General features: G+C 37.0%; 1 protein-coding gene across 19 annotated transcripts in view; it reads left to right on the top strand.

The window, feature by feature from the left end:
- AOPEP (aminopeptidase O (putative)) overlaps nt 1–17,117 on the top strand; it is a 410,457-nt gene that overhangs the window by 228,951 nt on the left and 164,389 nt on the right. For 18 of the 19 annotated variants that reach the window (XR_010588857.1, XR_010588861.1, XR_010588856.1 and 15 more), the window contains 2 exons: nt 4,392–4,454; nt 5,122–5,205. Coding sequence is in view for 8 of the 19 variants with exons in the window: in XM_065550410.1 (XP_065406482.1) it covers nt 4,392–4,454; nt 5,122–5,205 (147 nt within the window). In the remaining 11 variants the exon portion in view is untranslated. Of the gene's footprint in view, nt 1–4,391; nt 4,455–5,121; nt 5,206–17,117 lie in introns of those variants that run through there. The other variant, XR_010588863.1, reaches the window with a different exon arrangement.

The raw sequence follows: 17,117 nt of genomic DNA, 5'->3' as shown, positions 1-17,117 counted from the left end.
ATAGCTTTATCTATTTACCTTCTTATAACTGTATGTATAATGTACTTGTGAGCATTTGTAATGCTGATAAAGAATTGGGGTAATTGAGAGGAAAATCAGACCTCAGGTCTCCAGAGATGAGGCTGGAAGGTTGGACTCAACTGGTCCAGCTGTCCCTTTCTTCCACTTTGCAAAAGATCTTCTGAAATTCATTTACAGGAAACAGTTTTACACTTCCCTCTTCAGTTCTTTTCCTCCCCACGTCTTCTAGTCTCTGAAGACTATTGACAAGTCAGAGAGCATTTAAATGGAGTTCACCTTAGATAGGATGACCTTTTTAGTTTATCAATATTGAATGTTTCTGCATCAGAGATCCTAGACAAGTGGAAGCTGGAGACAATGTGGTTACAATATGTAAAGGGAAGTACATGCCAATGAAAGTCTTCTATTGATCCAGAAAATGTCATTAGTAGCAATCACAGCTTGAACAGTTCAAAGCAAGTTCCTCCATCTCCATTTAAAGTTAAGCAAACCTCTGCAATACAGATGTATCCTATAGTGTTCTAAACCATCCTGACTGTACATTTTATGCGTGGGTTTAGGCCTGGTTTTAAGCACTGGTTTTTAAGCTAAGCCACCAGCTGTCAGGAGGCTTCAGAATATTAGGGACATTTTGCACCCAGTTGGTTTAATGCTGCATCTCTATCCATATATATCAAAATCCAATTATGCTTTCATCATACTGCTGAAAGTGCAAAGGATTCTAGCAAGCTTTTAAATGGGTGGGTAATTGTGTCAAATCTTGTCATTATGTAGGACAGCTCTGCTTGGGATTTGAGAGTATTTCCTTCTAATTGAAAAATGAAACATAGGACTGGATTGTCCCCTTCATTTCTGATGGTGGAGGGGGTTCAGATCTTGCAGGTCAGTTTCGTGAGGCAAAGCAAAGGGGTAGGTGGAAGTCTGCAGAATTGGTCTGTCTTTGGAGCAGGGACAATATTTAATTTGTGCCAGGGTTTGCCCGGGCTGAGCCTGGGCACCTCTAAGCTTGGCAGTTCATGGCCAGGGCACCTTGGGGCTTGCAGCATCAGTTATGAAAGTAAAAAAATTGCTTGAGCCCAGCACCTAATTAAGTGCTGGGCAGGAACTGTCTTTTTTTGTACTGTATATGTAACAGAACCTAGTTGGATCCAGGTCCATGACTGGGGCTTCTATGTGCTATCACAATATAAATAATAATTCTCTTTCTTTGGGATCTTGTGGAAGCTCCTCCACTGGAGCTGCATGGGATTGTGGGGGTATGAAGGAGTAGAGCAGGTGGCAAGCTGTTCTCCACCGCACTATCTTTCACTATATCTATGGATTTCCAAGTCTGATAAGGAGTTAAATCTGTCTGAAGCACCATTAAGTCTAGTTAATGGTTGACTAGACAGCCGGTGTGCTGTGACCATTACTTATTACTCTCATCATAATCCTTTTACAGTTACCTTGTGCTTGTCCTTCTGTTTGTTATATTGACGTGTTGTCTCTTATCTTATGCTTAGATTGCAAGCTTGTTGGGGTAGAGGCTACTTGAGTTATGGTATGTACAGCACCTAGCACAATGGGACCCCAACTTCTTATTCGGCCCTCCAGGTGCTAGTGCAATTCAAACAATAACAACAATTCCTGTTGAGTTCCCCTCAATGGCTATGCAGCCATTAAGGGGCAGAGGGGAGCCATCCTGCATGCCTTTGCATGTCTAGAGTTATTTCTCGTGGTGGATCTCCAGGATCTACGTGTTTGGGAGATTGTCTCCTCTGCAAATCCATTTCTTTAGAATCTCTCTCATATGGTGGGGAAGGTGTGATTGTTTGAACAACTTCAGTTTCTTGATGCCTGTGACACTTGTCTTCCTAGAACTTTCTCTGTGGGAAGGGATGATCTAACTCAGAAACTGATCTAAGGTTGTTGGATTTTTTTAAGTGGTTGCACTTATGCCAGGAATGTATTTTCATTTATTTACATTTACATTTTTGATCATTCTCTTTTTGAATCACAATATAATATTCTTTCTCCATGTGAATGCACAGGAAGCTAAAGAGTTACTTTATGGCAGCTTTCAGAGTGGCAGACCTGTTGTATTTTTACAAAACAGAAATGCTACGTCAATGCACTTTTGAAGGAGCCCTGTTGTGAGTGTGAAAAAAAGGGCTGAAATAAGATTTTCCACTGTGATACCTCTTCTAAGAAGTTCTTCTTTGTGTAATACTTCATGGCAAAGTTGCTTCTATTTAAAGTTTGGAGTTTGATCTTGGCTTTGATCTGAAGCTTTTGATCTTGAAAGAAGGATGTTGTGGCAATAAAGCAAAAAGGGTAGGACAGACTTTTTTTTTTTTTTTTTTTTTTAAGGAAAGTGATAAAGTTAAAGGGATACTGTCAAGATTTAGTAGGCACTAATTTGACCTGCCTTACTTTACTTAGATCTGTTTGCAGAGTCCATCTAATTCTATATGTGGGAGGGTTTGCTAAAACAAATGCTTTGATGCTCCTTTTTCTTTTCAGAAAGCAAAGATTTCTATTTCAAGCTTTCAAGGAATTGTTATACATATCACTAAGTAAAAATTATTTTTAAAAGATTGAAAATACCTTTCCAAGAACTTTTGGTTGAACCAGATGTGATTAATTTACAGATTCGCCCTTTTGTGCATGTTGTATTAACACTGAAAATTATGAAAGCATAAACAAAATCCCAACTTGTGAATTTTCAGTGTTTTCTATGGTCCAAGTTGCTTGATTTTGCCTTTCCTCAGAATTCACATTGGACTTAAAGATACCAGTTCAGCAAAGCATTTAAACATGTGCTTAAGTCCATCCCTATTTAGCAAAGCACCTAAATATGTGGTTAAACTCCATGCGTAATTTAACTATCTGCTTGAGATCTTTGCTGAGGTAGAGATGATTTACTGGATTGGGACCTAAATGAGGAGTTTGCTGTGCTGTGATATGACTAATACTATGGAAGGATTATAAGCAAAAAGGGAACTCAGATCTTGCTTTAAAAATGCACTTCAGAGTCTCCAAGGGAGTCACCTGACATAATTTTGGATTCCTTTGAGGTCAAAGAAAACTATTGAAAAATTATCTTAAATATTTAATAGAGTCCTAATCTGTTCCTCGAAATAAGGCTATTAGAAAGTTTCTTTATCATAAGAACAATATTTGAGGACTTTAATGTTTGACAAAGAAATTATATTTCTAAATATTGAAATTGTGGCCTACGGTGGGCAGAGGAGAAAATACCTGAAAACCTTCCTCCAGAATAGGATAGGAAGCAGTCCAAACAGAAGCACTGTATCTGAGATTCTTCCACCCCCCAAAAACGTTGAGGTAGTTCAGATCTGGCTCCAAATGTTTGGGAAAATTGGTTCTGTCTCTCTAATGGGCTGAACTACAACACCCATTCTGAGTGCCAGCAGAATGCTGGGATAGTTTGGATCTGGATCCAGAAATCGTGACTCAGTGCTTGTCTTTATAATGAGCTAAACCAGATCACCCAATATCAAAACCCCATATAACTTTAAGGAAGTTTGAATCTGCACCCATATGCATATACGCAGGTCCATCTCTAAGATATATGATCCTTTATCCTGGAGTTTGAATCCAAAAGGTCCTGGAGCTGCTTAGGACACTACAATGAATTTAACCATTTAAATATTTTATGGAGGGAAAGGTTTCCATAGGGAAAAATCAAATTGTGGCGCCACAGTGCTGGACAAATTAAGAGCTGTAATCTCTCCACACCTTTATGTGATGGGTTAACAGCGCACTCCAGTCTCTATACCTTTAAGGCAGGCTCCTCCTCTCCGTCTCAGCTCTCGGAGGCTGGAACACAGGGGGAGGAGGGGCAGGGGCACCCCCTTAGGTGTTTCATTTCCTAAGGAGGTCTCTAGTGCTGCTCTACTGAAAGAGGCAGGCAGGGCTCACGCCCTCAGCCTGGGGATGCATCGCAGAGAAGAGAGGGACAATACAAAATACATAAATACATGCAAAACAGACTGGCCAGTGCTACTCACCAAACCGACAGCAGCCACAGCAAAATAACAAATGCCGGCCGCGTGGGCCGTGGGAAGCAGCAAGCGGGGGGCTGCTGAAGCGAAGTGGGAGCTCAGTGCACATCTCAAATCAAGGTAAACCCACACTCTTAGCCCCACCGCCCCCCCTCCCAAATCGAAAAAGGGATAAGACTTTTGTAAGTGACTGGGAGGAAAAAGCCTGTGGTTTTTCTGTGCACAGGGAAATCTGAGAGATCAAAGTTTTGCATCAAATCAGGGAGGCTGTATTTGGAGGGGAGGGAGCAGAAAAAAGTAAAGCCTATTTACAAGGGGCAATCTCGAAAACCTGAATAAACACGCACTTTGTTTCCCTTTTAGCCTTTGCTGGAAGAGTGTCAGACTTGGGACCAGTGTCGATTAGTCCGGCAAGTGAATGATGAGGTGAGGAGAACGCTTTCATTTTGCAGCTCTTAATTATTCGTGTTTACTGTTTTCTCCTCTCACCTCTGTCCTTGCAAAGCTGCCTCCTGCCAGGTTTCCCACCTGATCCCCTCTTCCTGTGTTACTTTTAAAATAATTAATGTTTATAAAAGGAGAATATAAACGTGTTTATAAATATCTAAGGTGTATTATTATTTATTAAATAATAACTACCTGGTCATTTAAAACATGCGTTGCTGTTCAGGAACAACAGTTGAGTGGGTGGCTGAAAATAAATCTGTTGTTTGAACCCAGGTTGTAAGAAATAGAGAATAGAGATTTTCCTTAGGATTTTTTGCACACCAATGATAACTTTCCACTTGGCATCAACCATGCTTTCTTTTTGCTAAAAAACTTAAGCTGAACAAAGCTTGTTTAAATGGAGAGCAACAAGGAAAATATGCTGCATAAGATGAAGGGAAAAAAACCCTCTTTGACTATGCACACGTGTCTAACTGGATTACTTAAGAGCATGTCATTCTAGACTGGAAAAGTGTTCTTTTTTTTTTTTCCAATGAAGCAATGGAAAAATATGTCTTCAATCTGTTTATAGTTTCTTACTCATGCTGCGTAGCTGCACTCAGGTCGCATCTTCCTCTTAAAAAAGCACTATGGTTTTGAACTGCAGGTCACAAAATGGATTCAAGTAAACCAGAGAGCCAGAAAAAGGAGCAAAAGGAAACGAAGGCAGGATGAAGTGGCTTTCCAAAAGGTATGGGTTCCTGATGTGCATTTATGTGATGGAATAAAAGGAAGCACATCCTAAACATTTTCAAGGGACACGCTTTAAAACATTCAAAGAACAATATTCTTCTACTATGCTGACTACACAGAAAAGAACCCCATGAATTGATAAAGTTTGAATGTCTGTGTGTTTGCTATGTAGAGAAACTACATTCATATTTAATAAAGAGAGCGAAAGGCATTTTGAGGAAGAAAGATAAGAACACTTTACTTAGAAAATGCTATAGTATTTGAAAGGTTATCGACAGTTACTGTAACATTTATTTGTCAATGAAAAGACATGTTAAACTACAATTAACTGAAAAACATTGTTTTTCTCTCTTGAGAGCAGGTTAACCGAAAATGTAGTGGGTGTCAGTGGGCAATTAGACAAATACAAGATGTACAGAAATAAATGTTATGACTACATTGCTGACACATTTTTTTTAATGTGTGGTTTGAAAGCGTCTTCCATTTGTAGTGGAGAGGGATTCCTGAAAACATGATTGCACTGGCTTGGTGTTTACTCCTAAAAATTCTTTACAAAAGGATGGGTTGTTTTGTTTTTGTTTTTGTTTTGTTAACTTAGTATAGTCTAAATTAATTCCAAAGATTCTTAACCCTGTGATTTTGGGTAAATAATTTTGCTGTAAGGCTACTATAATTTTAAACATTTAATTTACAGTGTAGCAAGATAAGTAACAAGCTGACTTTTCTATTTGATAGCTCTTCTTTGCTGTTTTTTTTAAATTGCTATCTAGAATACAAAGCAATAATGAATAAAAATTCATTTAGAAATGAGTAACCAGAACCAGGAAAAATGGTTTTTTTCTCACTTTGGATTTATTGTCTGTTTTTTGTTTTAATATTATTTTAAAATCCTTGTTAGCTTTCAAGGATTAAAATAGCAGTATGTTATTTTGCTTCTTCTACAATGCTTCTAGAATGTATGATGAATCATTGCTGATTCTGTAGCCAAATTCTTGTTGATAGCATGACTGCCAACTACTGGGATGTGTTGCCTTAGTATGGGCATTGCAGTATTTGACAAATGTCTGCAAAGTACATTATTGTGTGTGGGTGATATACCAGCTTCATGGTGAACTAAAGGATGCAATTTGTTCATTTCAAAATGAATTGGAGAAAAATGAATAAATTAATGTATTTTGTAACTGGGGATTCACTATATAGTAAAGGAATAATACATGCATTTGTATGGATTAGTCTGTGAACCTATAATTTACAAGCTTCTGATCTAAAAGGAAATATCAATAAGTTGTTCTACCAAATATTTAATTTCCTATCATACTGCACATTTACAAGAGAGAGGGGTGTGTGTGTGTGTGTGTGTGTGTGTGTGTGTGTGTGTGTGTGTGGAATTTATATTATATAAAATGAAAAAGATTTGCATATTTAGAGTGGTTTTGTGTGTTCCAGGTATGATGGAGGTTTACACGACGCTAGTGACTTTTTATGAGAGTAAAAAGTTATAAAAAGATGTGAAAGTACTACCTTGAGCAAAACCATGTTTTCCAGGTAGAATTAGGCCTGGTCTATGCACAAATTTTACACTGCTATAACAATTTTGATTAGGGTTGTGGGGTGTTTGGTTTTTTTTTTTTTAAACCAAAATAGTAAAACTGATACAAATCCTAGCAGGACACCGATATATCTGTATAAATGAAACTACAGGAATAAGCTTTATCAGTATAAACACATTTATATCACTATAGTTCCATTAACACAAGGGAGCTTATCCTGGTTTAACAATACTTATGTAGTTAAGCAGTACAGCAATTGTGTGTAAACAAGCCCTTATGAATGCAAGAAGTGCTGTATAAAAATCAAGCACCACTCTAAAATAGTAGATGTAAAAATAATCCAAAGAATTGCTAGTTTTGTTTTGTTTTTGAATGGTCATTGTAAGTAAAAGAGAATTGACATTTGAAACAAAAGTAATTGGAAATGTATACACTCTCTTCCTATGGACATAAATATTAGTGATTCCTGGACCATCCCTCCCATGGCCAGCAGAGTTAGCATACTCAGTCCCAAGAGAAGGAAAGAAGTGCTTTTCAGTGACCCTCTGTTTGATGCAAGAACAGCCTCCACAAGGCCTGGAAGGTGGAGTCCCATCTACTTTTCAGCCAGAATGGTAGTGGCTGCAAGGTTGAACATTGAGTTGAGGCTGGGAACTTAAAGAGGACAAAAAGGGATTCTTTGAGACTCTGGTCCCAGCTACACTATGTTAAGGAACTGAGTTTAAACTTGGTTCAAGCTAAAATAGTTTCCCACAAAATTTGGCCAAACTATATTAAAACCGTGTTCTAGACTTTTGGCTGTGTCCATGCTGGCAGGCCAAACCATATTAGAAACAGTTTAAAATGAGTTTAAGTAATATTGCCTACCATGGGTAAAAGTTCAGAATAGAGGGCGGGAGCCTTGAAGAAAGAGAGGAGTGTAATGAGCCTGGAATGGAGGAGGGAAATGAGGAGAAGGGCTCTGAATACTGGCTGGTTATGTATGTGTCACATGTGTAGTTAAAACAGTTACTGAATGTATTTCACCAGAGCTTGAAAATGAAGTACATATTGATCTTGCATATCTGTCCGAGCATACAACTAAACTTTTTATTGTAACTTCTAAACTTTTAATTCTATGCTGTCTGACTGTCCCCTGCCCGTCACTTTCATTTCTTATAATTGTAATAGGATAATCACATTTCCTCTACTGGATGAGTAGCTTTATCGTTACCAACCCATATATGACACCACAAAATCAAAGCAGCTGCTCGTTCTTATGGTCTTTGTAGAATAAGGGAAAAAGAAAAGTTGTGGAGTTGTTGAAAACTGGCAGTGAGTTGCAGTAATTAGGCACCAAGCTGCATTTTAAAGAGCTACGTTTTCAGGCACTGGCTATAAATATTTTTAAATGAATGTTTGAAGATAACAAATGCTGAATATGGGCTGTAGAAACTAGTAGTGCTAACTGCAATTAAGTGGACTGCAAAACAGTGGGGAAGCTCGTCTAGAACTGTGGTGCTGCTCTCCACAGTGGAGCAGCTCACAATGGATCAAGGCAACATAATGAGTTACCCTAGGTGAGAGCCAGCTCCCAGAGTAATAATTAAAAGTTCTCTCTTTCCCCCCTCCTACCCCACCTTCTTGTACTATCTTAGGGTATGTCTACAATGGAAACTTCAAAGTGCTGCCGCAGGAATGCTCCCACAGCAGCGCTTTGAAGTGCGAGTGTGGTCGCGCGTGAGCGCTGGGGGGAGAGCTCTCCCAGCGCTCCTAGTAATCCACCTTCACGAAGGGATTATCTCTGAGCACTGGGAGCACGGCTGCCAGCGCTCGGAGCCTGTCTACACTAGCACTTTAAAGCGTTCAGACGTGCTGCGCTCATGGGGTGTGTGTGTGATTTTTCACACCCCTGACCCAGCAAGTTAGGGCGCTATAAAATGTAAGCGAAGACAAGCCCTTAATGTTACATTTCATTCGTTTTCCTCATGCACTTCTTGCAGCCTTTTTGTTTCCCTCTTGTTCTTGCTCTTCTCTTTGCTCAGAGACCCTTTTGTCTAATGTTTTACCATTTGTGCAATATTTTCACCTCCTCTAGTTCTTTTTTTATCCTCTTTATATCTTTCCTCTCATCTTTTTCTCTTCTTCCTTTTCAGTGTCCTGTGCCACTTTTTATATTTTTCCCATTTACTTTTGGTCCCCTTTTTATGTCTCGTCTTGAGTTCTTTGCCTTTCCTCCCCTTTTTTCCCCTATCAATGCTAGTCCTTTGCCACTCCCCTTTGTGATGTCCTCCTCCTTCCCGTTCAGTTTCCTCCTCCTACCTGTTCTGACACCCCTCCCCCCTTCTCTCATTAGATCTGACTATTTTGCTGTCTCTTATTCTAATCTGCAATGGAGCAGATCCAGCAGATTAGTACAGGCATGTGCACAGCAGAGCAATATTTTCATGGGAAAGTGGTGGGATGAAAAAAGGAGAGTGAGACAGGACTCCAAAAAAAAAAAAGTTGATAATTAGTTAATATTGTAATGTGCTTTGAACGTGAAAAGTCTGATGGAAGTGATAAATATTATTATTTTGGGCTGTGCCTATTTAGAGAAGTCCATTACTCTTGCCAATTGTAAGTACTACACAGAAGAAAACAGCATTGTAGTCAGACTAGTAGTGTCATCATATGCATGTGATCTGCATTTACAGGGGAGTTGAAAGGGAAAAATACTCTTTATTAGTAGGCTAGTTAAATTCTGCATGTGCATTGCCCCTAAATTTCAGCATCAGTGGTGCCACTGATATCTGGAGTTCAATATTGAAAATGAAGTATGTAAACTCCTTTTGGAAAGCAGTGAACATCTTATGAGTAGTAGAATCAGTGCACTAAAATGGAGTAAATAAGCAATGATTTTTGAAGGGCACTGAAATAAAAATATATACATTTACAATATATAAAGGAGGCTTAATTATCCCAATTGTCTAAGTTGAGTTTCCCTTGTTTTTTCATAGTGTTTTTAGTTTTCTTCTGTTGAGAGTGAGGGATAAGTCAACTTTTGCAAAATAATTTCAGCTGTTTTCTGATAAATCCTTGTTTTCATCTGTGTAAAGCAATTCCTGCTGGTTACTAAATACATTACGGTCTTTTATTTTTTTGTTATTTTTATTTTATTAATCTTTCATTCTCTTTTTGCTCTAGTAATGATCAGCAACATTCCAAACCCTGATGATAATCTGAGCAAAACTGACTATGTTGAAACAGTTGGTTACATTTCTAATAAATGCAAAACCGGAATATGTGCTGATGGTGATAACCGCTGTAGCTTTCTCATCCTTTACTCAATTTTGCATTTGTTGTTAATGGCTGAAAGAGAAGAAATGAGTCCCTTAACTGTTTTAATATATGAGTTGTGGTTTTAAGTTTTTAAGTACAAAAGGGTTACAAAACCTCACAAATAAAACAAAAATGTGTTGAAAGAGTCACAATATCACTAAAGCATTTACTAAGGATGACATGTATATATGTGTGTGTCATTTTCTCTCTCAACACACACAAATATATATAAAATCCTCATTATTAAATAGTGTATGTGTATATCTATAGTCATAAAGTGTTTAATGTTAAGTATCTTAATTGAATCCACAAAACCAAGAAGTTCAGAATTAAGGCTGAAATTCTGCTCTGAACTTGGATACCCATTCAGTCCCGTTAACCCCCTCCCGGCATCCCCCTGAAAAAGTTTGTAAAGAACTTACACAGTGGACTTCACAGAATTCTCAGTGTATCAGTTCAGAAGAAATGACACCATGCCAAATTATGCCATTATTACAGAACCCTGCAGGATCTGCAAAGACTAGCAGGCTTTCATTGGTTACGTACAATATTTCATTCCCTAGCCAAACAGAGAAAGATAACTCAGTTATGAGATTTCTGCAATACCTCATACTCGTTAATTGTGTTACAGTGAATGCTGTGAAGATGCTTTTACGTATCAGTTTTCCAGCATAGTCATAACCTAATGTGTATATCTATATTTCTCTGTACTACACATGCATGGATGTAATTACTGCACATTAAAATTGAATATTTTGGCATTTAACTTCCCATTTTGCTAAAAAATACTAATTTTAATGGCCTTGTTTGCAAAATTTAGTTTTAAAAAAGAACAGTTTTTTGGAATGATAATAAAGACAATCAAAATAGCCTTCTGCTTCTTTACAGTGACTCTAATAGCATCAAAATGGGCAAGAAGATACCATGTGGTTATATACGTATTTTTTAATTTGAATAAAACTATTGATGGAGCCATAATAAAAAGTGAGCTTGATCCTGACCTCAGTTGCACCTTACGTGGAATAGTGTTGATATCAGAAGGTATTAGTTTCTCTTTTAATAGTGGACCTTGTTAGTGTCTAAGCATGATCACATAGGATAAACCAGGTGTCACATTAATTTTCATAGACATCTTAATTATTATTGATGATGTCAGAGAGTGAATAATTCCCACTAGCCACATTTTTGGAGCATTGAAAACAACTCTTGACTGTGCGCATGATGCAGTAGTTCCCCTTCCCAGTCTGAGATGACCATTACTAAATTAGGAGAACACAAGCCAGAATGGCCATGTGTTGAAATAGTTTACAGATAATTACATCCCTGGTAATTACAGCAATTCGTTGCCAACAGTCATCCCTCCTGTGCAGTGAAAGATTAAGGTCACTTTAATGTAAAACACAAGGTTTGTGTAGTTAACCTCTAAAATGGCTTTTTTATTTATTTATTTATTTCATTTATAGAAGAAATTAGTTGCACTTTTGTGGCAGAACACTTTATTTGGCAACAATTCTCATTGGAGGCATTTTAATTAGCTAATATTTGTGTACATTATCATATGATACTAATAGGATCCATTATTTTAGTAGCACCCACTAATGTCACTATAGCTTAAGGTCTGTCATTATTTCTATTTATAAATCATTGTTTAAGGTGGCTGATACTTGGCAATCTACATATTAGCCCAGCTTTTGTCTTTTATGAAAGGTGGAAGGAGAAAATGTGGAAAAAACATTTGTTCTTTCCAAAATGTAGAAGAAGAAAAAGCATTTGACTGCTTTTAGTGCCTTTCAAGCAGGGTGGATTTGATTTAAATCACTAGTCAGGAAGACTCAATTTAATCATGGATTTCTACATAAAAGTACATTCTTGTTGGTTGTTAAAATTACAACCTTAATACATATTCTTCACAACTCAGAGATAGATGTAGGTTTCATTTTTAGAAGGTACACAGTATACATTTTTTAAGTGATTTATTTTGAAAACTTTTCAGATTAGTTGTACAGCTATATCAGAAAATGAATGATTGTTTGGTTATTTCATTTACCAAAGGTAATTGAAGCAGATTTATGAAGTCATTGGGAGGTGAACTGTCTCCAGTTCAACAGGTTAATCATTAATATTTGGAGGATTTTCTTGCCATGCTGTATTAGGAGGAGAACATCACCAGACAGACTTTTAAATTGTTTTATTTAACTAAAACAGCAACGTTATGTATTCTGGATTTTTGTCTTCAACAGCAAACATATAATATTATAACAAAACAAGCATATGAATTTTTGAATTTAGTTAAACGTTCACGTTTTTAAAAATCAGGTTTGTTTTTGTTAAAATTGTTTTAAACTAAAATAGTTAAATAAAATATTTAAAAAAACAAACAAAAATTAAATCGACTGTCAGCCAGGTCAACATGAGAAACTTAAAATATTGGTTTCTGCAGCTAACGCAGTTGTCTTCACCTTCATTTTCCTGTTTGTTCATAATCTAGAAAAGAAAAACAAGCTTTCCCGCTTTTTCAGGTCCCAAACGATTTCTCAATTTGGAATGAAATAGTCCAAAGGAAGAAAATATTCTTTCTGCACCGGCAGAAGAAGCTATTGCTGTTAAAAGTGAGATTATCACTTCAACAGTCTCTGAATCCAAGGGCTTAAGTGACTTCTACGAGTTCACTGGTGTGACTTTCTTTAAAACATCATCAGCAAACATATATTTCTTGAATGGTTCGCCCTTAGCTCTGAAGTTTATTATAGTTGGCATTATGGAAGGATGATTGCTGGATGTCCATGTCATTGCCAACTCCTCTTCTTCAGCAGTTAAGGTTTGACCCTGGTACCGAGTATTCAGAATATTTGCAAGAACAGGAGCTGGAGATAGTGCTTGTCCCATTCATTTTTTTTAATGCTTGTAATTTACCTCTGTCATTGCATATTTCTCTTTTTAAGATCTCACTCAGTTCCTTCCAAATTTCAACAGCGTCAGCGATAAAACAGCTATTTCCCTGCATTTTGTTCAAGGCTACAGAAATAGGCTTCAGCATGTGTTCAACGTTTCTCTTAAGCCCAATGTTGAGAACTTTGGCTGTGACAGTGCCATCTATTTCTTCATGATTTTGTTCACAAACTGTCATCAGATTAGGCCAGTTCTTGATATAGTGCTCAAAACAGTCCATTACTGAGTTCCACAGCACATCTTGTGGGAGAGTTAGCTTGGTTCCTCCCACTTTTTTCAGAGCAGCTGCTGCAAAGTGGTTGTTACGGAAGTGTTTTGCAATTTCAACAACATTAGCCTTTATTTCTGGAAAAGTGAAGTCTTTGGCTAGGAGGTGCATCAAATGAACACTTCAACCATATGTTATTAGCTTGGGAGACTCTTCCAAATTTCTTCTCATCTTGGATACATTTGCAGCATGGTCTGTGACCAAGCTGCGTACTAGACATTTATATATTTTTTTCACAGTTTGTTATAGCTTTTACTGCTCCTTCTTTACGTATTCTGCTATGTGTGCATTTCTTGATGTATGAATTGTTTCTGTAAGGAAGACATTCCTTTCTTCTGTCGTCACACAAGCACATACAACAGGATCATTGTGGACATTGCTCCACCCATCAAGACTCAGGTTAACAATTTCACCCTCTAGACCTTTTGCACACTGCTCAATTTCTCTTTTATACACTTTATCCAGCAACTTTCCTGCGACATCTGCTTTGTTGGGTGGACTGTATCCTGGTCTTAATGACGGAACATATTAATGAAGTTTGGGTTCTCACTCATATGGAAAGGAGAGTTATTGCATAAAGAAACTGGGCAATTTTTTCATCAATTACCTCTTTTTGTGATCTGCTGGTTCTTATCACAGACTTATCTATGGTTGTTTCTGGATGATGGAGATTTTTTTTTTCTTTTTGCTACAGGTGATATACTGTGACTATGTGAGACTGAAACACTATCATTGGCAGATAACTCCAAAACTATAGAAAATGATGGTGACCTTGAAGGTCGATAGTTTTCAGAATCCTATATGTTGAGGATGGATTACCCTAAACAAAATAAGTCAATACAGTTATTTAATTATTATTCCCATACTGGTCATTTAGTATTACTCATTGCATTCACTGACACTCAGTACTACTTTAAAGGTGAAATAGTAAAAGGAAGATCTGCCTATTTCAGCTATTTATTTTTTATCACAACTGCATCCAAAATGATAGTACCATAGAGTAACAACTATATTTTTTGCTCAAACGTGAGAATTCAAGAATAGTCCAGAAGGAAGACAGGCAGTCCTTAAGAAAAGAATGAAATAAAAAGTTTACCAACCTGAAGATCTTGCATGTTCAGACATTTTCCTTTCATCATCTTCAATGCAGCTTCCTCCTGAGAAGGAATACGTCTCATGATGTTGTTTCATATGGGCAAACAGGCCTTGCATTTCTTTGTTGCACTATTTGCATTTTGCATAAATGCCTGTCTTACCCACAGGTAGGGAAATTTCATTAAAATATTCCCAAACTGGGTCTCTTTTATGGCCTGCTGCCATTATAGGTTTTCCCTTCTAGTGAGAGAATGGTATGGTAGATCTCAAATCAATGAAGGCTACACTCAGAAAGACCTCAAGACTTCTGGAATATGCTGCTCAAACAGTTTCACTTTTGTTTTGATGCCAGTCCCTCCCTTCTCACGTTTATCTCCAGACTCTTTCTCCTTGTCCGCCCCCAAACTGAACTTTTTGAAACTTTTCACTTTTAGAGAGAGGTATGGAATCGACTATGTGTACACAAATGTGCAGAGGGACAATAGGATTGAGGTCTGTTATTTCTCGCCTTTATATATTATTTATTTATTTAAAACCATTTTTGCTGTTAACAAGCATGTTATCTCTGGGGAGACATCTCCACAGTTTGAGAACTGCAAAGCTAAGCATCTCTGATGGTATCTTAGACTGAGCACATTGGGTAGATAGAAAGATTAACCTAAATAATCTATACAGAAGCCCCTGGAATCCTATAAGATTGGGTCCCTAATCCATGAATTATTGGAACTCATTTATAAAACTTTTCTTAAACATTACATGAATATATTGTCTCATACTGTAGAATTAGAATTTATAGTCCCTATTCCATGATGAGATATCTTTGAGCTATAATGTATCTTAATTAAAACTATCTTTAGATAAAATGCTTTTTGAAGAAGAAAACCTATCAAAAATCCGATTTTTTTTAAATCATTTATTTTTATCCACCCTGCTTTCAAGTGTTTCCTTTCCCTCTAGTATTTATATAATTAATTCTGAGTAGAAATTTAGTGAGCCTGGGGTCTAGAAGGAAAACTGTTACTTTTGGTGCATTTTAGAAACTAGAATGACATACTTATTAGATTTGGAAAACATTGGGTGAGCTGCATTCTCACACTCCATAATTTTTCTTCCCCCAAAACTTCATAAGAAGTTTTAGAATGCAGACTCATGCATGGCAGTTGAATAATCCACATGATTTAAATGTCCCTGGGTTCTTACTCATGTGATTGACTATAATGACTCCAAAGGAGTCTTAATGGTCTGCTGGCTCAAAAATATGCTTTATTTCAGTATTATATTTAATACGTATTGTCAGAAATAGGCTTAACCTTTTTATGATTGTTTTTAGCTGTTGCCCTCATTCTCTGTCTGTCTCATCTGTTTATATTCTGTTCACATATTGTAAAAAATACATGTATAATAGTTTGGAAGGATGGATATTATTTTAAATGTATGAGCACAGAAGGCAGAGTACAAAGCTTTTAATAAAGACACTCAAAAGATTTTGGAAGTTCTTAAATCTGCCTTTTGATGGTTGTAGTCTTAGGAATAGACCATTATACCAAACATAACATGACAAAATATCATGGCGAAATACAAACTGTAAAAAAAAAAATACTAGAGGAGAAGAAGAGGAATTAATTGTAAGAGAGATTAAAATAGTGCTCTTTGTTAGTGTATGCTCTGTATTAAACACACTGGGTCAAATTCTCAAATGTGGGTACCCAATTTTGTAATTTGGGCATACACTTTCCTCCACATATCTTGCTTTTGTTGATGCGGATTGTAGGATTGCTCAGATAGTCACCAGTTGCATCCACAATTATCCAGACTCTACATGTATATGAGCTGCTCACAAATTTTGTGTGCCTAGTAAAGGTTCCTGCATTTTAAAATTGAACCCCAGGTGTCTCAAAATTGTGCATGGAAAGCTGCAAATCTACTGGGGGGAGGTTTTATCTTGATATTAATGAGTTCTTTGAACTAAAATTATGTGATGTCACCAGAGCACTTCACAGCTGCCTTATGTGGGTGCAAGTTTTCTTTTACATTTACTGTTAAGCAAAGTCCTGACCCTGCAATGAGCTCCTCCCAGACAGACTTGATGTCCTTACAGAACTCTTTACAAGATCAGGACCTAAAATATGTCTGTTTTTGTTCTCTGCTTTTGATGGGGAAAACCACTGGAAATGGTAACTTTGTACCTCTTGATAAAAAGGTACAAGAATTTGTTTTTACTTGTGCTCACTGTACTTCTGGGTATGATATAATAAACTCTTAAATCTCTTATTTAGTGATGTTCCAGTTTACAACACTTTGAATTTTCACAGAAAGTGTTTTAAATTATATATTTTTTTATTTATGAATTGTGTCCTTCCATATGGCTCAGAGCACATATGCAAAATATGGTAAACACACACAAACTCATACAATGCCATGCCTTTCAGTTGTGGACATAAAAAAAACTTTAATTACAATCAGTTCCTCCACTCTTCTTAGACAAATGTCTGGGAAAAGAAGGGCTTTGCACTGAGCCCAGAAGGCCAGTGAACTTGTTGGTCATGCTTTCTCATCCATATTGCAAAAGGAAATGAAGTCAAGCTACAGAGTTTTAAACATTTCCATGTTTGAGATCCTGTTTGTTTTCAAAGAAATGATGACTAACTCATTTGCAATATATGTCTTTTTGTTTTTGTTAAAATTCAAGAGATTTCTCTACATTTTGCCTGGATTTCTGAGGAAGCCAGTGGAGCTACTAACCTGCTT

The sequence above is a fragment of the Chrysemys picta genome, chromosome 6 (assembly GCF_011386835.1).
Source record: "Chrysemys picta bellii isolate R12L10 chromosome 6, ASM1138683v2, whole genome shotgun sequence".
Taxonomy (NCBI): Eukaryota; Metazoa; Chordata; order Testudines; family Emydidae; genus Chrysemys; species Chrysemys picta.
This window is presented reverse-complemented; position numbering and strand designations above follow the sequence as displayed.